This window comes from Vollenhovia emeryi, unplaced genomic scaffold, assembly GCF_000949405.1.
Source record: "Vollenhovia emeryi isolate VEMERY1.0 unplaced genomic scaffold, V.emery_V1.0 DF939268.1, whole genome shotgun sequence".
Taxonomy (NCBI): domain Eukaryota; kingdom Metazoa; phylum Arthropoda; class Insecta; order Hymenoptera; family Formicidae; genus Vollenhovia; species Vollenhovia emeryi.
This window is the reverse complement of record NW_011967098.1, coordinates 164402-187814: the sequence shown is the minus strand read 5'-3', so window position 1 is coordinate 187814 and position 23413 is coordinate 164402. Positions and strand designations below refer to the sequence as shown.

The window sequence follows — 23413 nt, the reverse complement described above, 5'->3', positions numbered from 1 at the left end:
TCGACTGTGTGCCGAACGAGCGAGCGAACCGCCGTCGCCACCACCGCCACCACCACCACCGCCGCCGCCGCCGCCGCCGCCGCCGTCTAAGAAACCACGCCGGCGGCCGACGAGACGAAGTAACCCCTCTCGATTCATTCCTAATCGGACAACTCCCGCGTTCGCCCTGTGTTCCGGGGGGTCAATTCTGTCAACCTTGCAACATGGTGAAAATGCTAAAAGTCAGCGGCTTTGTCTTTCCAAGGGGACAGTTAGAAGGAGACGAAGCCGCTCTTAGCATTTTCACTGTAGTGTAAGATACGGAGTTGACCCTCTGATAGAGGCCCTGCTTCTCCCCTTCGCTTTTTATCCTGCTTGAATCTGTTAGACCTGGTCTACAATGAGTCGTTAGTCGTCAGTCAGAAGTTTCTTCCTTTCTGGGTGGAAGAAAAAGGATCGACATACAGTTCCGACTTCTGACTAACGACTAACAGCTCATTGTAGACCGGGCTTTACCCTTTCGCTTACGTGCCCGTTCACTCGATCCGCAACTTTGCGAGAAACGTTAATGAAGACGATGCGTCGTCCACCGTTGTTACGCGCAGCGTCTATCGGCCATCCGCGCGAATCGAACGAATTCATCTCTTTCATTTCCTGTTCTTGATTACTGAATTTGTTATTCATACTCGAGTTAAATTATTTGACCGAATTCTGAATCTCTCGAAATATTTTTTTTATTATCACTAGGCATATTTTTGAACTGTTTCCAAATGCAACTATGTGTACACGTACGTTTCCCGTGGACGCGACGATTTCAAACTTTAAGAGCAAATGTTCCCTTCCAGCTTCTCAGTTCGATTTCTTTTCACGTTTGTCTCTTAATCTTCGCGAATGCATTACTTCTCCGGGAGAATCTTTCCGCTTTTCCAATCTGATCTCCTTTCCACGGCTTTGACTTTTAATCTTCATGAATACTTCCCCGGGAGAATAAGATTGATCGTAAACCTCGGGAGTAGCGCCGCGATAACGATATCCAGATCGAGCTTGCGAAATTCGCACCTCCCACCCACCCATCGGGCAACGTCTTCCCCGATGAGAAAGAAGGTGATTGTCGGCTTCTCGTACGGCGGTGGGTATCGGCTGGTTAAGGTAAAACAAGGTGGACGGACTAGGGGGGGGAGCTGGGCGAGAGGCTTGGCGGAACGGCCTTCCTGTATCAACGGGGCGCGAGGAAAGAAGGAGCCGATATGACGCGAGGAGATCGTGCATAGAGGGAAGTTATATACGGCACGGCGCGCTGTATCATGGACCAACCATGGGACGATGATGACAGCAGGTCTGGCGAGTGGCAGGCCAATAAATCATGGCCTGCGGTGTGGGAACCTCTGCCTACATGCTACGTGCGTATGGGCGTACGCCATCGGTAAAGCCTTTACTCCCGTGCGGGGTAGAGCCCGATCGCGATGCGCCAGGCTGCACGCCGGTGTGGCGACCTGGCGCTGCATATATACACGTATACCGCGCGACGTATCGCACGCACGCACGCACACGTGCGCGCCCACCACGTGTTCTCGGCCTCGCGCGCCGCGCACCGCGATCGCATACGCGCGTACACGTTTGTGTTCGTGCCGGGGCATCGTTATGCACACATCGTGTTATATTGTTGCGCCGTGGAAGCCAATTCGCCGCGATGAGTGACGGTCCGACTTCATGAAGTTGGGCCTTTTTTGGCAGTCATTTTTGCGGGCCCGGGCCCCGAGTCCGGACGCCGCGCCGCTGCGGCGGCGAAAAGGCGTGCAACGATAGCCGTTTCGTACTCAAACGGTTTGCTGCCAAAAACGGCATTGCTTATCGACTCCGGAATGATAGTGAGAGGAGAGATCCCTCCTTCGTTTCTCGCAAGGCCGAGGGTTAATTGACGGTCGGCGCTCGTTATCCCGAGTTAACGAAATATTGTCTTCATAAATGCTGATATTGATTACCGTTAGTTCTCCGAAATACGACGCTAGCTTGCAACATATTATATTGTCACATTGTGTTTAATAGTAACGATCACAGTCTTTATCCGAATCCTCCATTCTTTTTATACTTGAGATGGTTTATTCCTATTTCAATGTACTTTTTGTCACCTCATGTAAATTCAATACTAATCACTTTATGTAAATAATAAAAATCTAATAAGCTAATTGACAAGATGAACCTCTGAAATATTCCAAAGCGAGATTATTCGAATTTTACCAACAAACTGATAATCTGACTCGTAAATCTCGATCGGTTTCAGCACTGTTTTAAAAGTCTCTAAGATCACGTACCTTGACGTTGATTTCTATGCGCCCGGCAACCTACGATTTTTGTATACCGTTGTCGACTTGGACGAAAGGGAGGCAATTGGACGCTCGTAAAGGGCCCAGATAAAGTCTGCGAAACTGGCGCCCGTATTCATCGACCGAGTTCTCTCGGCCTTTGCGAGAAAGAGGGGGCGGGGCCCTCGCATAAATTTCCATTCAATGCGCGGCCCTACGCTGGCCCGCTAGTCGATTCAGCGTCAAATAAAAAATACGTTTACGAGCAAAAATGTCGGGCATTATGCCGAAAATACGGTTCTTGTGGACATTATTGTTAAGTTCCTCAAAGAGAATGTGTAATACCAAATTATATCATATTTTTCTAACACGCAAGTTTGACAAATTCCTTCTCGCGATAATAATGTTGCTCTTCGGTCCATTAACATTACGAGTTGTATGTTGATATTACATATAAAACTAACTGAATAATCGTATAGTAAGCACTCGCTCATAAAATTGTGAAATTAATTTCCCTTAAACTTTATACCGCAATAAATTTGCGGAATAAAAATTTAAGAGAATTACTCGCACCTTATATACTTGCCGTAATCAGCGAAACTGAAACGAGCGCCAATTTTTCAATACGTAGCCACAGAAAATCAAAGACTATCGCGCAGGTCAGAAAACAGTGAAATGCGAGACTTCTAACCGCAAAACGAAGAACAAAGATCGCCGTGGCTAATGCTGTCGTGCGAAATTTCTAAATTTAACACCGTCCGAAACATCTCGCGCGTGTATTTCCCAAAGCGAAAGTGGACTAATCGATCGAATTTAATGCAATATAATAGTTTCTCGTTAAAAGAAGAATTGAATAAACATAATTACATGCGTGAGAAAACGAATCAAGATACTCCGTCAGGATACACATTGCTAACGCTTTTTTATCGCGTATAAAAGTTTCATATATTTGCTCACTCGTATATTTTATATATGTATACATTTTACTTGGTCCAACAAATTCGCACAGTGAGCAACCATGTTGTTTAATCGACCATTGCTTCTGCATTCATAAAATATATTCACAAAATATATTAACGCGTGTATCAATACGCTTTGTAAAATACACAATTAAAATTTCGCTATATCCACTTTTATGTGTAACTTGACGATATAAACGTCACACGTTAATAATATTGTATTGAAAAATGTATTCTCTATCATTTACGAGTGTTTCATTCTCGTATTTCACCGGCGCTTTCGAATAAAGAGGTCGAAAATGCGTTTACCAGGAGTAACTTATACAAAGAATTTTCCCCTCACTTCGAGGCTCGTGTGTATTATTCGCTTCATCGCTCGATTGGAAGAGCCTCGAATGTCGGCTTCGATGATCCACCTGTTTATCGAGCCTAACTTGCTCGAATAGTTCGCTCCCCTCCTTGGTTCCCCTTCCTCCCCCTGCTCTCTGCAGCGTGAAGACCTACCCCGCTTTAGGTGTTCCCTACCTCGTAATACTGACTCTGACAGAGGATTCGCCGACATCTTTCAAGTGTTATACGTGTTCAAGGGTGTCGAGTGTCGCAATGACACCCTTAGATCTCATTTAGAATACGGTTGTATACGTACGCGCGCAGCGAACACGTTCGAGAATTTAGACAATGGAATGAAATTCTCGCGGTCGAAATAAGGAACGAAACACGTACTAAATTGCAAACTTCTGCGCGACTTTAAATATGTACGAGGTGTGACGAGATGTTACGCCGTGCTTCAAAGGGTCAGTGTACACGTAAGAAAAAAGCAAACGAGACCAAACGAACGATTCTTTTTTTTTTCTAATTCTATCAAACGAACCATGCGTTTAACTCTGTTCACTTCATTAGCAAGTTAATCGAACATTTATACAGTACACATACTTTTGGAAATTCAATCTCGACGCTTATTATATATTCCAAGTACAAATTCAAGTTTTTCCGTCCAACTGCCGATTCTCTTTCGATAAACGTTTCTGCAATACGTACTTGTTTTACGCTTTTTGTTAATTACCGTGCGCACTGAACTGTTAAGAGCAACGCCTGCGTTATGCACCGTGATAATTGTTGTTTTTGTTCGAGACAGTGATTCCAGTCAGCCTTTTAGAAAACGGTTCTCAGAGGACAGTTCACAACATATAAATACATACATATATAAGTGCCTCTCTCTAACTCATCTGCCCACCTAAGAATAACATTCGAAACATGTTTTTTTTTCTGCAATCCGGGAGCATAATTGGAAAAGCAGCGAGCGCGAGCGTGGACTTTTCGAGCGGAAGAAATCACTAGTGAATTCATTAATACATTTTGTCTCGCGGCGGGGGAGCAAAAACACTCCCGCGCGACGAATTTGCGTGTGGGCGACTTGGTGCGCTCTTCCCGGCCGTGTGGAAGCGTCTTAAAAATTCGCGACGGATACCACGCGCGCATATTATTCCAGTGATTAAACATTCGATTTAAACCTCGCGCGTCCTGGGACACATCCTCTGAGAGCGGCGGCCTCGAACGCAACGCGTGCGCGCGATGTGCGCCGCGGTTAATAATTTCTCCGTCTTGCGACTGATTTCACTTAACCTGTAGTGGGCCGGCACTTTTCCATTGAAATTTGTAATTTTTTAAACAGAAAATTTATGCATACTAGAGATGACAAAACGCGCGCTTCGCGCGCGCGCAGTTTGTAGTCGGGCAGTGTACATTTTTAAGAATTTCTATACATGCAAAGAAGTAATTGCATGCGCCACGTCAATTTAAAATAAAAAGTAACTTGACACTCACTGATACGATTCGCAACAGCAGAATTGTATATCGTGCAACTGCATATGTTAAACTGTAAAAATACAAATATGTATCATGATTATTATAGACCAATTATGTAAAATCGAAATGATTGTATTAAATATACTTTATATTTTATATTTTTGAAAACAGGTATTTATTGAAATAATTATATAGAATACTGAAAAAGTCTTCCTTTTAAATATAAACTCACAAAATTTTATACGTATGGTTTTGTCTCCAACACTTATTCGAATCCTCATTCGAATCATTTGAATAAGTAAAATAAAAACAGAGCAGATACTTTATTTTGCACAAGTATCGAATAACATGAAAATGTAAAACACTCACCGATTTCTCCGCTGTTGCCCGTTGCCTCCTAGGCCTGGAGTCCTCCTCTCAGATTTCCTTGTTGCACTTACACAACACTCACTCGCGAAAATCATCGATCGCGCGAAATTTCGGACACTCCCGTACGCGACATGAAATACCGCGAAACGCACGAAATATTATTAACTAATATCGCGCTATGATACAAATTACCCAAATTAACAATGTAACGATGTGCAATAAACGACTTTCTTTACTTCCCGCCCTTCCGAGTTGCGAAGAACGACAGAGCGAATTACAAGCGCGAACGCCGAGGTCGCACAAATTTCTCACTTTTCCCGAAAATGGAACAGATTACACGAATCGATAGATAATTAAAAGCGCGGTGCGTAAACGAGATGTAACCGCAACAAAGTACCACGGTTTACGTTCATATTTTAGATGAGTTAGTCTCGTGAAATATCTGTACGTTGATAAAAAGCCGGCGCCTCAACACGTAATTCGTTTCTCATTACAAGTTGTAGAAACTTAATAATTACTCGTGGAACGTTACTCGTTACTAATAAAGGTGTACAAATCGATAGCGTTTTATCCCTACACTTGTCGCAATCAAGTCTTGGAAACCGATAACGCAAAAGTAATACCACGCACGGAGCGACTCCCGCTACTGCTTGCCGGCTCGACGTTCGGCGAGCGTGAGAACGCGGCGACCTTCAGGTAAACATTGGCCCGCGTAACGTCGTACGATACCGCGCCGAGTGATAAACAACAAAAAAACGTTGAGAATTCGTTGTCCCGCCTATGAAATTGAAAATTCTATACTTAATAATTTACATTACTTTGTTCCGTGACTGTTACTACGTTTCTGCGTATCGTTCTGCGGACTTATTGGTATTGATTAAATTAATGATTAATTCTGTTCAATCGAGAAAATGTTTCGGAACAAAAATCGTTGTTACTTAAATTCTAATTACTAAGATTAGAGATTTTACCTCAATAGTTGGTATATACAAATGTATATAATACTAAATTGCAAATCTTCATTTATTATGGGCAAAAATTATCGAATTATTTACTTTAATAATAATATAAATCGGTATTAAATACTTTATTGGAAATAGCATTGCGCGCGCTATTTGGTTGTAATTTATTCATGATCTTCACACATTAAGATTCTTTTCATGCGAAGAAGACGTAATCTGACGTTGACACTCTCTCAAAATGCATATTACATGATTTTCGCAGCTACTCGCAGTACAAAGCCACGCGAGAAAATCAGCATCGCGGAACAGCGCTAATAATTAAACGTCTTACCTACCTTTTTAAAAAGAAGATTAGTTATCATTGTGTCTCATTAGAAGAATGTGACTTTCTTTCATTCTTCTTCACTCAATTAGATATTTAACTTTAACTTCATTTTCTTCAACTTTTTGTTTAGTCTCTAACTTTCTCTAAGTATATCTTTGCACAACTGTCAAAATTCACATGCGAGCTGAAACATGACACGAATCTAAAAGAGAAGTGAATCACACCGCGCTTCAAGAAAACCAATCGGCATCGCGCAAAGGAGGCCTCAACCTCAACTGTTCGATATTAACGACATTCGCGCTGGTAACATCTCTTTTTCAGAAAGGGATCTGTAATCTACATGTTCCGCAAGGTTTTTTCAAGTTTGCACCTGGCCACTGTAGCGGCCAGTCCGGCCCTCTAATGGTTCATTCAGACTGAACGCAATGAGCGATGAGCGACGCGCGATATCCAATGGGCGTGCAGTCTTTATAGGAAAACTGTACGCTTTCCCATAAAACCTGTACGCTCATTGGATAATCGCGCGTCGCTCGACGCTCATCGCGTCCAGTCTGAATGAGCCATAAAGGTTTATAAGCGCGTAGGCCAGATACGGCATGTTTGCCGTCCGCGGGAAGCGACTTGTCGTATATCGCGCACGGCATGCACGTATTTATAGGTGTCTTCAAAATAGTTCGAGAGCAAAGTGTCGCAAAGACCGTGGAAATTCGAGCGAATACACGCGCGCGTGATATGTCACATCGCTTTCCCCTCCCGCCCCGCCGGTCCGTTCACTTTTCGCGGGTTATCCCCGCGTTTCCGTCGATTGGTCCCCAATACGTGAGAGTTATCTGGCGACAAAACGATTGGGATTTCCCAACGAGCTTATAAATTCTCGGCCGATTACCGTTTCACTGATCGCACAGTGATTCCTAACGAAACTACTTGCTCGCGTCGTGTGTCTCAACTATTCGTTTATTAAAGCAATTGCTGTGAATAAAAGTAAAAATCTAGATTTGTTAAAGGTGGACGGTGACAGTATCACGCGAATTGTGTTGCGTTGAAGGACTATTTAATTAACTTCCAAATTTCATTTGACCACACTCTGGGGAAAAAAAGACAGCAACCCATTCTGGGGCCCACAATTAGTAATCGAATTATTTGGATTGTTCGTAATTATCTTTGCGTTACTGAATATCGACAGAACTAATGGAGAGAATCGATTAGTATCACTTAAAAATCTTGAATATAGATAGAATAGCTAATTGCAAGTTTCAGTTACGCGGGGTAAAATTCGTAAAAGATTAGAGTTACGAACAATCTAAATAATTGGATTACTAATTGTGGGCCCCAAAATGGTCTTTTTTTTCCAGAGCAGCTGGCCACATTTGTTAATTAACCGGTCAATGCAGAAAATTTATTGCGAAAAAAGTTGAAATATAGACGCGAGGATGTCGTTTTTATCCTGTTATTGCGACAAATATTACCACATGCCTCAGTGGTCGAATTTGTGAGACGCCCCGCCTAGAGTAAGGGAACTCCAGGTTCAAACCCTGGCTGAGGTAATATTTTTCGCAATAAATTTTTTGTATTGACCGGTTAATTAACAAATGTGGTCAGCTGTGGTCAAATAAAATTTGGAATTTTATCATTATATACTGGCAGTTCGAAGAAACTAATCTTTATTAAATTAACAGTTAATTAATACCTACTTTCGTTATCGAGAGAGTCTAGAAATCATTATGTGATTCATTAAATTCTTTAAAAAGACACAGATCGATGTATCAGTCAACGGAAGCACTTTACTGGTCTGGGATGTGAAGCGCATGTCTCGCTGTCGCGTTCGAAAAACTTGCGTGAAAAATATTTAAAAAAAACTACCGTGTGATTTTAAGCGACGAGCAACTAATATAATTTAAAACTTCCCGATCTTTTAATTGTCTCGTGCACGATGATAAATCCAAGTCGCGGCGCGTCTCGGCGGGACGCGGCGACTGTCGCGAGGGCGCATAGTGCACGCTTCGTTTCGGGCAGTGCATCAGTCAAAAGTGGGCCCCGAGGAAAGCGTGTGCGCACGTCTGCGTGAGCAGGCGAGCGCGAGAGCGAGGGAGAGATCGCGCGCGCGCGTATGCACGCAACACACGTTAACAATGCATACCGGGGGGCCCGCGCGCCTCCCTCCCGGAATCCCGATCTTTCGGCTCACAACCAACGTATTACTTATTTATTAGGACCGTGCCCGGGTGGTCCGCGACATGACGGAATCGATTACGCGAATTCGCGGAACCGGCCTTCCTTGGCCCAAGCCAGCCCCCTCGGTATTATGCTTCCACTCCTTCAGATTCGGAGCCTCTCCATCCCCGTCTCTTTCCGTCTTCCCTCCCCCATCCCTCTCCTTCTCGCGATCCATTCTTTTGAGCCTTCTCTTTCCCTCTCTCTCTCTCTCTCTCTCTCTCTCTCTCTCTCTCTCTCTCTCTCTCTCTCTCTCTCTCTCTCTCTCTGTCCTCCTTTATTCGCACTCCGTGCTCTCTCTTCGTCCTTCTTGAAACTTATACACCCCCTCTTGTCCTTCCTCGAGCAGCAAGGGCTACTCTCGTTCTATCGCGTCGTCGATCTTTCTTCCTCTGCCCCCCTTTCTCTTCTTCTTCTCCCCCTCCGGTACCCTTACTCCTGAGCTTATTACGTAATCAGAATAACAATAATTTGCTTCGAAACTGCTTCGACTGCTCATCAATCTGAGTGACAACCGGTTACCCGCGGCTATGCGTAGGTATCGACCATTTAGCGACCCACCGGCCGCGTTTCTCGGGACGAAAGCGGGGGGGGGGGGGAGGACGGGTGGCGGGCAGGTGGAGCAGGGAGGCGATTTCGAGTTATCTCCGTTGCGCACTTCGCATACGTTCTATAGGTGATACCCCGTTGCGTCTCAAGCGATATCATCGAACGTCTCGACAATTGATCGGCGTCGGAGGAGCATTAAATCATACAGCACGAAATCAGGACAAACGTACTTAGCACCTCGTTTCTTATACCAGCCCGGGCAAGAACATCTGCGGTGCATTACGAAGCAAGGGGGAAAAAAATGAAGAAAACTTAGGTTCGCAACAATGGGGATGGAAAGAAGTACGACGAGTATTGCAATGGTATGTACAGATTTTATTAGGGTTTAGAGTGAATACGATTGGATCTGTCTGTGTATCTGCGTATGAATGTATGTACGTGCGTGCGTGTGTGTGTGTGTGTGTGTAATTCGCATGTTACATGTAATCCGAAGAATGAATGTGGGGTTTAGGTAGCTAGCCTCGTCCTAGCCTCGTGTGCGCATTCACACCATATAATTGATTCGCAATTATAACTGTCTCCTGTTTTTTCGCATTGTAGTATCTCTCCCGTTTAAGTTACATCTCACCTAATTTAATTACCGTTATACGCAATAATTCGATATTAATCAATAAATCTGTAATAATAAATCCGTATAAACGTTGAGTCGTGTGCGTGAGTGAACTAGTGGTGCCGAGCCTGTCGTAGGATCGGCTAGGAAGTCTCTGTAGTAACCAGCGGTAAACGTATCACAAGTTATGTAGCGTTCATTTATCCATTATCGGGCGCGGGTGTTGGAAGCTCGAGGCCCGGTCGCGCGTAACGCGTATCCGTCAGCGTATTCCTCTCCAAGAGCCCGCGTGCGTCTCTTTTCCTTCGAGCTCTTCCCCCCCTCCCCCCTCCCCGCCCCGCGAGAGAAAGAAACTCCGTTTCGTTCGTAAAAAGGCCGGCTAACAAGAACAGTCCCCACCCCCCTCCCTCTCATTACTCCGAGACCGGTCCCTGCCGACCAAGCGCGATTTGTGCTTTCTGAAAATCAATAGCCGTTGATTGATGCGCATTTTGCCGAAGGATAAGCCCCGTCCCGCGATTTATCGTCGCGCGTATCTCCCTTTCTCTCTGTCTCTGTCCCTGTCCCGCGGCGTCGATCTTCCAACACTCGGAAGTATTGTAGTTATAGCGTGACGCGGTGCGCGCCGCGGCGTCTTAATCGTTCGGCTGTTTCCCACCCTATAAATAGACGGGACGCGCCGGCTGCCGCCGCGGGCGCGCGCCGCGCTTAGGTAATCGTTTCTTTTTTTTTATTGTATATCAAACTTTATAAACTGTAATACAATGTAAACCTGTAAAAAATATACTGGGTGGCGGCGGCTCTGTATAATATAATAAGTAGTTATCATAATCGTTATGGTACAATTGTAATTAGTATAAATATATCGTTATATTATAATCTGCGGCGTGCTGCTTCTGTTAATCGAGACACTTCTCTCTCTCTCTCTCTCTCTCTCTCTCTCTCTCTCTCTCTCGTCTCTCCTATTATTTTCCTCATTCGCGCCGTGTTCGCGCACACTGAACTATAGCTATCGCACGCTCCCGTCCACTTTTTCACGCGGCTCTCAATGCACCCATAACGCGCACACCGTTCTTTCCTCCTCCCTTCCACGCACCCTCCGTCTCCGCGTCTCACTCGCTTCTCTTTCGTCGTACGGTAAAATACGATCCACCGGTATCTACATATTCCGCTTCTTACGAGAAACGGTATATATAGTTGTGTACAAGCGCGTCGCTCTTTACGCCGGTTATACCACGCTTTCTGAAGGGGGGGGGGGGAGGGAGACGGCTCTAGCTAAAAGCGTCCTCCCGACACGTTAATTCGCGTATGACAGACGCTTTTACTTAAATCGCGCCTAAAAGCGAGGTAAGAATACTACACAGTCTTTGTGTTCGTCCTTTTTCATTCCCACGAACGCGCCAAATACGACATTCGCGAACGCGTTTGCATGAAAAAGGCGCGCGTGCCTGGTTATCGAAATTAATTACGACACGATACTAACGAACATTCGTTTATTGACGTCGCGTAATCGGACGCTTTTTTACTTACGAAGCGTGATGGATATTTGCCACGCCACGTTTTCTGAAAAAGGATTCTCAAATAATATCTACGAGGACTCGATTAATTGTCGATGATACAAAACACAACCAGTACATATAAAACTGGTAAGAGATATCTTGCAACGTTTCGAGAACAAAAATCCTGTTAAAAAAAAATAACAATATGTTAAAAATATTCGCGTCTTACAACTGAGAGCCGAGAGATCGATGCGCTTCGTTGCATCGACTCAAAGCTTCCAAACGGGATAGAAAAATCGATGAGAACAATAATGTCAATAAGCATTTACGCGGCATGAAAAAGAAGCGAGCGGTGTGCCGTTTATATACCGTACGCCGAAATAACAAATCTCACACGTTCGTTCATTCATTCGTTCGTTCGTATGTTATTTTATCATGCGCTCGGGGCGAGGCTAGGGCGATTTAGGAACTACGTGACAGCACAACCGATGCAAGTAACTATTTCATCTGTTCTCGTTTTTTTCCGGTTTTTCTTTCTGTTTCTTTATACAATATGGAGTCCTTGATGAGATTTCGAAACGGCGATTTCTGCATCGGTGATGTCGATGGCGCGAACGTCGCTTCGTCGAAAATGGAAAATGATGGACGCGCTAAAGGAGGAAATAATCATCCGGGAAAGGTAAAGCTCTCCCGTGCGCCAAGTAACGCGGCCGCGAAAAGCGGCGATGGGAAACGGAGGGTTTTCGTACGGGCCATCGGTAACTCGCCAACTTCAGGCTGCTCGAACCTGCCGCCGGTTGGTAAATTCCTTCCGGCGGGGAAGCCCGGCGGCGAGAGTGCTTCAGCGCCATCTTCCAGCGATCGCGTGCACGACACGATGCCACCTTCCGTTCGATTTGTATTCGGCGGGAAAATCAGTGGCTATCGGGACCGAAATCGGATCTCGGTTAAAGCTCGCGTGTGATACTTTGATCGTTGTGACCCACTTAGTAGCAACGCCATTACGTAAGAATGTCGAGTGTTATACATGTTGAATTTTTACGTAATCACGACGCAGAAATCGCGCGATTCTTACAATGTGCTCGCCTATTTCGTCGTTTTGTGTTTTTTTTTGTTTCTCGTCTCTCAATGCTCATTCGATCGAAGATTGTATTCGAAGAACAATGCTCGCGACGCACAATTATCGATAAATATACGTATATGTATAATATGTATATATATAAGTATGTATACCTATATATTACGCATAAATAATCGACAGCGCGTTTATCTCTGATCTTATGTACAATTGTAGATTACACGAAATTAAAAATAACATTTTGCGGAGGCAAATATCCTCTTGGTTTCCATTCACCGTCTCTCCTACAATTTTTCTCTCTTTCTCTCTTACAATTTTTCTCCCATTCTCTCCTTCGCTTTCACTCTGTCTCCTTTTTTCTCGTCTCTCTTTATCACTTTCCCTTATGCAATAAGTAAGATAATACTACTCTTGTTTCTTTTTTTAGTTACTGGAAAGTTGTATTAGTTATCGTCGTACTGTAGTGTAGGAACTTAAAATGGTGACCTCGCCGAGCGAAGTTCCAGAAAAATAAAACATCATTCTTCATTCGTCAGTCAATACCAGTGCCTATCTGTAGCTCGTCTCTAAATAACTTAAGCGTTTTTTTATACAACACCGTCTTTTCACGGTTCAGCGTTTATTTTACTACTCTTGAAAAAATTAGAGTTTTTGTAAAAGAGCTGAATTTGCAAGTATTCTGCGGTGCAGTACAAAATTATTGTATAAATTAGAGTACGTTAGAAGATGGATTAAAATTTAGAAAACATGTATTATAGTATTCACTAAACTAAGTAAGCAATACTTAATCAATGCAGTTCGGGAAATTAAAAATCTCATTACAAGTAGTTCTTTTTTGTTGTCGAGGGAACACTACTTGCGTTTCGCTACGAATCCTATATTTCTAACGTACAATAAAATCAATGACATAGCCATTATTTATAATGTCCAATATAAAAAAAAACATAACGCCAACTGGATATAAACTTCCTTGTTATTTTATATTTCTTTCGTGCCTTTCGGTTTTATATTTCAATAATAACCTTTTTCATTGCAATTTTTCTATTACAATTAATAAAAATTGAAATCATTGCTACCGCGGATACTGGCGCCGATTTTGTCGAGCGTGTTGCTGCGCGAGCGAATAAACGGCGGATCAAATCAAGCCTATTTCGAAAACCCGTTTCACACTCGCTATTCAATCAACTTAAGTTAAAGTATACCGACCTCAACACGACACCGCAACGTAAGTAAAAGCAACAATTGAAAATGAATTCATAATGTGTTGCGAGTATTTAACACGCATTATCCTTTCGCCATAATGAAGTAACCAATCGATACGCGTCTCTCTATCCACACCCTATGCGACAATGATAATGCTCCTTTCTTTCTCTGTGTGCCTATATGTTCCCCTTTGCTGTCTTCTCCTTCTCTTACACGCACTCTGTCCCTTTCTCTCTCTCCCTTTCTTTCCCTTTCTCTCACTCTTTCACTCTCGGGATACTCTCATCTTCTCCCTCCTTTAAAGCTTTGCGCGTCGCCTCTCGCGAGAGACGCGAGAGACGATAAACATCGCGATCGGAGAAAGTTCCCTTAATGTTTAATATGCTAAAGGGGTGCCTACAAACAACAGAAACGTTAAGTGAAAAAGAAAACCGACCGTTTCTTTTTCCAATTGTCTGCAAAATAATACTGAATTCTGCACATGTGGTGCCTATCACAAATAGACCTATAGGTAATATTTATGTACGCTCTCGCACGCATTCCTATATGCATACGAACAGTCATTGCTTAACTGTATTTTAACTCTGCGCAATTTGTCGCATACAGTTAAGATATAATACTTATTGTTATTCATCCCCCCCTCACTCTCACTCAGTCACTCACTCACTCACTCACTCTTTCCTTCTTTCTCTTTTCTCAACAGAGTGGATAAAAAATTGTTAAAACCATTTTCAACGTGGCTGTACCATCTTACACGTCCGAATGAAATTTTATGATGCTCGACTGAAATAAAAAGAATTAATTACGGAAACAAAAACGAGATATTTACAACCCCGGTTACTTTTGTTCAAGATAATTTCAGAAACTAAAAAAAAAACAGAAAAATTGTAGACTGCTTTCTTTTATACAAATTTCATAATTTTTTTTCAAAGAAAGATTTGTAATAAGACATCTCAAACAAGTACTTCTAAGTGTGTCTAGCAAATTGAATTAGATGCACTTTAATTGGTGCAAATTAAAGCCTTTCGCCTGGTAATTTATCTCAATGCAAGGAGGTGATGTAATGTGACAATTTCGAGCATCTCGTTAGTCCAACTATTTATATATCTGTATACACACGCGCTTGTAAGCGAGACGAGAACCGACGGTACAGCCCGCTGGAGCAGTTATAAACTCTTTTAAAACACCCTGTATATATAATATATATAATATATAGTATTAATAATCAATATTAATATCAGTTTGTATTGTACAGGTTGTTTTTTTTCGGGGGGAGGGGTGGGGTCCGAAAACCTGTGGTCTCTCTAATATTCACTTCAAACCCCGTGTCGCACCTATACGCTCCGTCTGTCGTTTACGCTCTACTTAAATCGCTATTATTATTATTCGTTATTCATTATTATTATTTTCTCATAATATATCTTATCCTGTTTCTCTCTAGGAGTAGTAAAGAGTGTGACATAACGGATTCTATCATATGATTCTTATCTCTGTCATTCATTCACTTTTTGTCTCTTTCTTTTTCCTTAACTCCCTCCCTTCTCTCTTCTTAATCTCTTTAACGAAATAATCATATCGTTTATTATTATAACTTTAATAATTACCTAAGTAATCATTTATCATTACCTTTACAATTTAATATGTAGCATTTTCTTTATCTATCGTAGATTTGTCTGTGGCTATCCCTGATGTGTTAGTTACCCTGCGCTTCCGTCTGGTTGTCGAAATATTGTTGTGAAATTGTGGTCTACGATTAAAAGTATGTTCAACGGTTGTTCCGTATTTATAGTCTTTCCCTTTCTTTCCTTGCCTTCGGATATTCAGATATCAGTATGATTTCGGTGAATTTCAGAGCCGCGGATGTCCACGCGAGCACATATTTCATGTCTCTTTCGCGTGATTGAGAATTGAACTCTCCGAAATTATACCGTTGTCGATCCTTAATTTCCCTTGAAAAGCATTTCGGGTTTCGGTACTCGCCAGGTTCGGCGATTGCGCGTGCTTGCCTCGTTCCTCGTTGAATTATCCATTCGCAACGAGTCAAACCAGAGATAGTCGTTCGCGCCTCAATGGATCGCGCGATTTTTCCTTCTGCTCGTGTTGTCGGATTTTTCGAAACGTATCGCGAAAGACTCGAACAGAAAGAAGCGAGCAGAATAAAACGGTCAACAATTAAAAATATTATTTACAGAAGTAACATGTTTTTATCGAGTAAAACGAATTGTCCCTAAAAATTATGCGCACCGGAGCATGCTGACAACGGGTAAGATTCTCGGGGGATTGGCAAACAGGAAATCTTGGCAAGTTGTCGCTGTTATTGCCTCATCCACGTCCGTCGCGCAATTCGGCAAGATTGTTTTTTTTTTACCAGAAATGAGAAAAGGGTTGCGGACGACTCGCGCGAAAATGACACTCGATTTTGTGTCAATCAAATATTCTCGTCACCTTATTCAATTCCATTCGAGAAGCTCCATTTAAAAGCCGTTTATAACTGCAAAATGCATTGCTATTAAAATAGAAATTATTTTTAAACTAAAAATTAACTGGAGAATTATCGAATCTAGTAAACTGAATCTAAGTAATAAACTAAAAGCATTGAACTGAGCTAAAAAACTTTCAAAAATTTAGTTAAAATGATTAAAAGATTTATCATATTACATTGCAATAATGTTGATTTCGAATTCGATTAAGAAATATGGAGTTATAGCTATATAGTCATATGTAATTAAATTTAGAATATTAAATATTCACATATTGTGCATAATCATAACGTAATTTAAAATAATTTGTCAAATAATAAAATTAATTTGTCAAATGTTGAAGAAATACTTACAATGTAGAAATACTTCTTCATTGTCCATTTATCATTGTTAATTTAAATATAGTACTAATCAGTTGCTTACGTAATGTAATAATAACTAAAACTGCAAATTAATTTACATTTAACATATGCTTCAATAATAAAAAGGAATATAAAAATTATGTAATATGTAGAATTATAATTTTCAGTTAGAAAAAGGAAAGAAAAGATATCTAGATATTACAGTTAATACTGTACTTTTATACTGAGACATTCAATTACACTATTTAATCAAAAATTACTTTTTTAAGCACAAAAATGAGAATAAAACTGTTTCCTGTAGCTTTTTGAGCATCGAATATGACCACGAAAAATTTGCAATTAAAGTTGCAGAAAACGACTATTGTAGTATATTTGGCATAATATAATTACGATATGTGACATTGGAGACGTTTCTTTATATTTTTTTATCATAATTAAGTTGTCAGGACTTTGAGTATTCCTTAAAAGGAATTTGTCATATTGATTATGATGAAAAAGATGTTGATGATTAACATAGTCTATTCAAACTTAAGAGTTTTTCAGGTCGTTGAATACTAATTCGATGCCAAAGTTGATAAATTCAAAATAATGGAGCCAATGTAACAGATATGAAAATTTCATCATTTGTTCATTTTTATATAAATCGCTACAACAATCGACCCTGTAAATCCCTTTTAAGAAATGCTGAAAGTTCTAACAACTTATTTAATTTCGATTGCAATAAATCTTGTAATACCAATACATAAGAAATATATCCAATATATCAAAATTATAATATGATGTGCCAAGATACAGTACAATAGTCCTCTTTTACAAATTTAACTCCAAATTTCTAAAAATTGTTACGTGACAGAACAATTTGATAAACAAAACCGTATTCATCTAAAAAGCTACGATTATTTCTGTTCTTATGCATTTTTTTAGCAGTATTATAATCTCTAATTTGCATTTATTTTGATATTTTGTATTGTTCTAATTATTGTATAATATCTTTTTTCTCCATCTTTTTCCGAGTTAAAGACGGTTTGAAAGAAACTTCTCGACGTCGAAATCGTTAATTATTCGCCATATATCTCGGCAATAAAAAAGTTTCGTTCTATTTTACCCCAGGCTCTTTATCTATCGTAAACATAATCGTCATTTTCCGTTCGAGGCGTCCATTATACTGACAACGGGCCGTGCGAGCTTTCCCCGACGATCGTAAGTCCATCGTAGCAGACATCGTATTGTGCAGCCGTTAGCAAATACTATTTGGTACATGATCGCTTTTGCAGCAGGAACTATTTCGTAGCAGTAGCGCCGAGAACCACTCGCGATAGCGTCGGCAATGTTTTCGATGCAATCCCCAGGGCGTTTACGCGTAAAATATAATAATTCACATCTACATGAATGCAATGTAAACTATGTTTAATGAATCATGTAAACAATAAGGAATCCTGGAGCAATCCAAAGTTTTACTTTTAATTTTTTCTTCGCTCAAAGAGATGTTTTCAAAAGGGCAAATTTGTTCAATGGATGACTACTGGCTGAGTCGATCATCAAACATTCAAATGTCATTAAAAATATAGGAAATTTATGTTTCGTTTGCGACTTTATTTTCAGTTACTCTTATTTAGTTTGGGCACAATTGTTAGCATACGACGAAAAGTTATTAAATTAGATCAGCAAATAATAATATTTCAATATTATTACCTTATCTTTAACAATTAGAATAATTAGTATCTTTTATATCAGTATACAACAAATAAATATATTACTAACAATTAATAAATATAACAAAAAAACACTTGATTTCAGCTAGGTTAAAACTAAGACTGTTTGTAAAAATATAGTTCAAAAGACTTGATAAATTAATCAATTAATTAATTTGTAATAATTTATATTGTTTATATTGGCTACATGAAAAAAGTTCACGTAAGCATAAACAATTCATGTAGATGGAATCTTGAAATTTACGGCACAACCCTGGCTGTTTCATTATCGCGGAAAGATTCGATAATATTCAATTCACGATTCCCAAGAAAGAACTCGGTAACTGAGAACGACGCTAAAACAAGACGACGATCCGCGGTATCGTCGGCGAGTTCGATTGAACGAGCCCGAACGTTGAAGGCGGAATGTACGAAGGCTCGAAGATTTCGCTATCAAGATTCAATTTTGACGAACAAAGTTTTACTTTTTTCCTCTCTCAAAGAAATGTTTTTATAAAAGAGCAAATCCGTCCAATAGATGTCTACTAACATAAAACCTTGTCCACAATGCTAGAAATTTGTCCGAGATCTTGTGCATCTTGTGAAAAAAGCACAAGTTGATTGGCTACATATTTCTCGCATCAAGATCTCGGGTCGATTTCGTGGACACAAGGCTTAAGAGTCAGTTTCCAAATTGTATTCACCGGGTCAAACTACGAGAGTCAATTTAGAAAAATTTCAAAATGTAGTACAGATGGCACTGCACTCGTATAACAGAATTCGCTGGATTTTCATATGTCGTACGCGACAATTTCAAGCGCGTTGATTGGCTGCTGGGTCCAAAATTTCTAGATACTCGAGAATTTCACTATCCTGCAGCCAATGAACACGTTTAAGAAATTTGTCGTATGGCAAATGTAAAACCACTAGCCCCGTGCATTCGTTCGCGAACACGTGTGCAGTTCGAACTCGTTCCATCAAACGCGAAACTAGACGAACGACTCTTGAGTACTGTTCTCGACACAATGGTAAAAATCTCGCTACACGCGGCCCGACCACCGACGGAGGAAAGACACAACAACGAAACCCAAGTGGCAAGCACAGAAACGAGCGGAGAGTAGTTTGATGGCGCTTAAGCGTGGATTGAGCAAAGCTCGAATGTTCATCGAGAGAGTGCACCCTGCGGAGAGCTGCGAGTCGGTTGGTAAAAGTCAGTCTTGTGTTGAAGGATAGTGTCTTGTGTTGAATCGCGCGCGTGTAAATCTATATAACCCCCCGCGCGATGAGGAACCTCACGGAGGGAGTCGCTTAATTAACTATCGCACGATTAACCCTCTGGCTGCGGCGTGTGAGGCTGCTTTCTCAAAATATCCAAGATGGATCTCTCAATTCTAGCTGGATGTACTGCTGCATTCGAAAGAAATCGATGTATTTGTATCGATCGTTTTATTCACAAGGAACACATCACAATTGTCCGAAACTGATTTGACTCTCCTTAAAATGTCTTGTTAAATACCGTAAACGAGAGTCACTTTGTGACTAGCGAGGTGGCTTCGTGATACGCCGTGATTTTACCGTGTATCACACAGCCACTCCGCTAGTCGCAAAGTAAGCTCACTTACGGTACGAAAAGAGACATGTATTTCTTTCATACATATCCATTTTAAGGTTTAAGAAATGAAACAACCTCTCAGAGTTACCGATTTTTTAAAATATTAGATTCTTGCAAAATCACAGAGTTATAAATTACATAAAAAATTATAAAAGTCTGAAAGATTTGTCATGTATCTTATTATTTCGACGATAACTGCGTAGATTCCGTTGGAAGCGATAGGAGATCGTTCCGTCCCTTAAACATCAAAATAAGTACGCTTCAAAATGTATCTCCTACATTTCTTTACTTAACATATTTCAAGAAGAACCAGCTCGATTCCGGAGAATTGCGGACATTAATATCCCTCGTCAGTTAGAGAATATACTAAAATCTTTACGAATATTTGGATTTACCATATATGCGGCTGCGTGGCACGAAGGCGATAATGTTGACGATAGAGTCAGCCGACATTTTAGACAGATTTGATGAAATCTCTTAAAGTGTTTTCAAGATACCCAGCAAAAAGAAATGGGAGATATCTAAACATGAGAAATCTGACTGAACGTAAGAACTCGGACATCGCTGAGATTCACGTCTCATAATCAGATATACTTTGCTACGTGTGGATAATTGGCTGAATGATCGCATTGGCGACGTGTGTTCGCGGACCGGGTCGGATTAATAAAAATCAGTGACCGATCGCGCGTGCGTACGAGGTTCTCGCAGCCAAAGGACTAATCGACCATCCGCCTTCGCGGGCAAAGGTAACAAATGATCAATCATCAATCATCGCTTAACATCAACATACAAGAAACGTACCGTCTCAGCCAAACGATTCCACTTAATCCTAATCGGAACCGTTCTGCTGTAGCAACGCGGGCGCCGATTGCGTTGGTTGCGGCTGCATCGACGACTCCTGATGATGGTGGTGGTCAACAATGGGGGACGGTGTCTCGCTGGTCTGCGAGTTCGTCAAATCGCCACCACCGCCACTGCTGCCGCTTCCGTCCCCTCCCCCACTTGCTACGCACCCGCCCCCGCCCCCGTCCGGGTTCGCGGACGATTCGAACGCCTTCTGCTCGCTCGGGGGTAACATATGCACCATATTCACTGCCAGAGGGTAAGATGCGGCAGCGTATTCGGCCGGATAGAAGCTCTGCGGCTGCGGCATGTTACTGCCAAGTAGACCGCGATGGGGGTATCCGCCGTTGTCCCCCGGATGCTGCAGCGGCAATCCGGCGAGCCCGTGGCTCATCTGCGCGGACTGCTGGACGGGCTTGATGTTATTGTTATTCATGATTTCGGGGGTGCTGGCGCCGGTGCAGTTCCTACGTAATTGCTCGAGCTTCAGACTCTTACCGTATTTACCACGTACGTACATCAACAAACTGTTGTAGGGAATACCAAACATACGACTGGCTTGCGACGTCGTCAGCTTTTTTTCCCAAACGTGTTGCAAAGCAAGCGTGAGTTCGTTATTCGTCCATGACCTCGGTGGTCCTCCTCGCGGCGCGCTGTGTTGCCCCTTCGGCCTATTGACCGCGAGTGCACGAGTATTGTGATCGTTCCATCTGCGTGGCGCGTCACTATCACTTCGATGCTTCTTGGTCTTTTTCGCGGGCGGAGGGCCGAGACTGGGAGTACCGAAGAGATTTTGCAGCGCCTCTGGCTTGAAATTATCCGTGAGGAGCGAATCCGCGAGGAGGTTACCTCGGTCGTACGTAGTGGCGTGGTGCGAAAAAAGTCCACCACCTAGAGCCGTCACGCCGTCCAACGTTGGCGTGAACATCGCCATCGTGCTACGCCGTGGCAGTGCAGATTCTTGTGGCTGCTGCTGCTGATACGGATGAGATCTACCGGAGCCGTGCGGACTGTCCTCGCGTGGATGGTGACTTTGGGCCGACGGGGGCGGCGGCAGTTGACTCTGCGGATGCCCGGGCAGCCATTGGCTCGTCAACTGGCCGAGGCTTGTCAGGTACTCGGGGGGATGCGATTGCGACAGTGACAACGTGGGCATCGTTGGTAGCGACAACGCTACGGTCGCCACGGCCGCCGCCACGGCCGCCGGGATGTCCGGTACAGGGCCGTCCGGATGATGCAACAAACTCGTCCCCGTGAGGGGCGAACCGCGTGGACTACTCGTCGCTTCGCTGCCCTCCGTCTTCACGTGATGCTGATCCAGTCCGCTCGGCGAAAGAGGTTTCTTCATCGAGAGGTTCTCCGCCATGTCCTCCTGCTGTTGTTGTTGCTGCTGCTGCTGTTGTTGGTTTTGTGCGTTGTTAATCGCCTGCTGCTGATGGTACTGGGATTGCTGCAGCATTAACTGCTGTTGCTGCGCCTGGTGCTGACTACCGCTGAGATTAAGAACGCTGGCCAACGGACTCGAGCTGATCGGTGGGGTCAAGCGTCTGCTCAGATCTTGCGGCAGCATCTCGCCAGACCGTCGGCGCGGCCGCGCCTGCTTCCGGCGGGGCATCGACGGCGAGCCGCAACTCTCGCGGATACCAAAGTTCATGTGGCCAATGAGCGGCTTGGCCGGATGGTCCCTCGTTGGTTGAAACAGGATGGGTTTCATCTCCCTCGTGCTCTCCAGCGCGTTCTCGTCCTCCTCGGACGTGCCGTGTCGCGCGACTTCCGGCGTCGGTAGCTCGGCCAGAATGAGATCGCGCGTCGGCGTCGATGCCAACGACGACGGCCTGGGTTCTGTCGACACCGGCCTCGGCTCCGACGATGACAGTCCGCGCACCTGCAGACACTCCGCGGCCTTCATCAGTCCCGGTAACTCCTCCTGGGCGATCTGCACCTCGCCGCGATATATAAAGTGCACCAAAGTGGAGAGCTCGTGATGCGAGAAGTCCTTCAGCACGATCACGGGATGCTTGCATGGATTTTCCGCGAATATCCTCTCGAAGAAAGGACTGCAACATAGGGAAAACGACTCTATGATTAGGATTGGGACACCTCTTTCCACATTTCACCGGAGATCATTCCAGAGAAGCCATATTTCGTCATTTCGTACGATCCACACTGATTTAGCGCAAACTACGCGCTCAGACAAATTTTGCACCGCGCGCCTTTTGTTTCGTTACATGCATCTCGGTGTGAAACGTTGCGTATCCTCGCTCAGCAAGACAGAATGACGGCCAGAAACCGCGGGCAAAAAGCCACCGCAAGGATTAGCGCTCCTTCCCCGATCGAGCGAATCAATCAGATGGTACAAGACTTTCGCTCGTTGTCAACTTTACGTCACACGTCTCGCGCGAGAAGCGGGAAGAGCGTTGCGGTGCGGGGCGGCACTTAGTCGCCCGGTAAACCACGAAGATAAGAAACAAACGAAGGAATTTTTCTTCGGCTGAGAGAGAGAGAGAGAGAGAGAGAGAGAGAGAGAGAGAGAGAGAGAGAGAGAGAGAGAGAGAGAGAGAGAGAGAGAGAG

At 43.1% G+C, this 23413-nt stretch overlaps 1 protein-coding gene across 1 annotated transcript in view; it reads right to left on the bottom strand.

The window, feature by feature from the left end:
- Positions 1–20827: 20827 nt before the first annotated feature.
- LOC105559481 (protein jim lovell) overlaps positions 20828–23413 on the bottom strand; it is a 6412-nt gene continuing 3826 nt past the window's right edge. Inside the window, exon 2 of the mRNA XM_012007792.1 lies at positions 20828–22898. Within this exon, the coding sequence (XP_011863182.1) occupies positions 20828–22898 (2071 nt within the window). The remainder of the gene's footprint in view (positions 22899–23413) is intronic.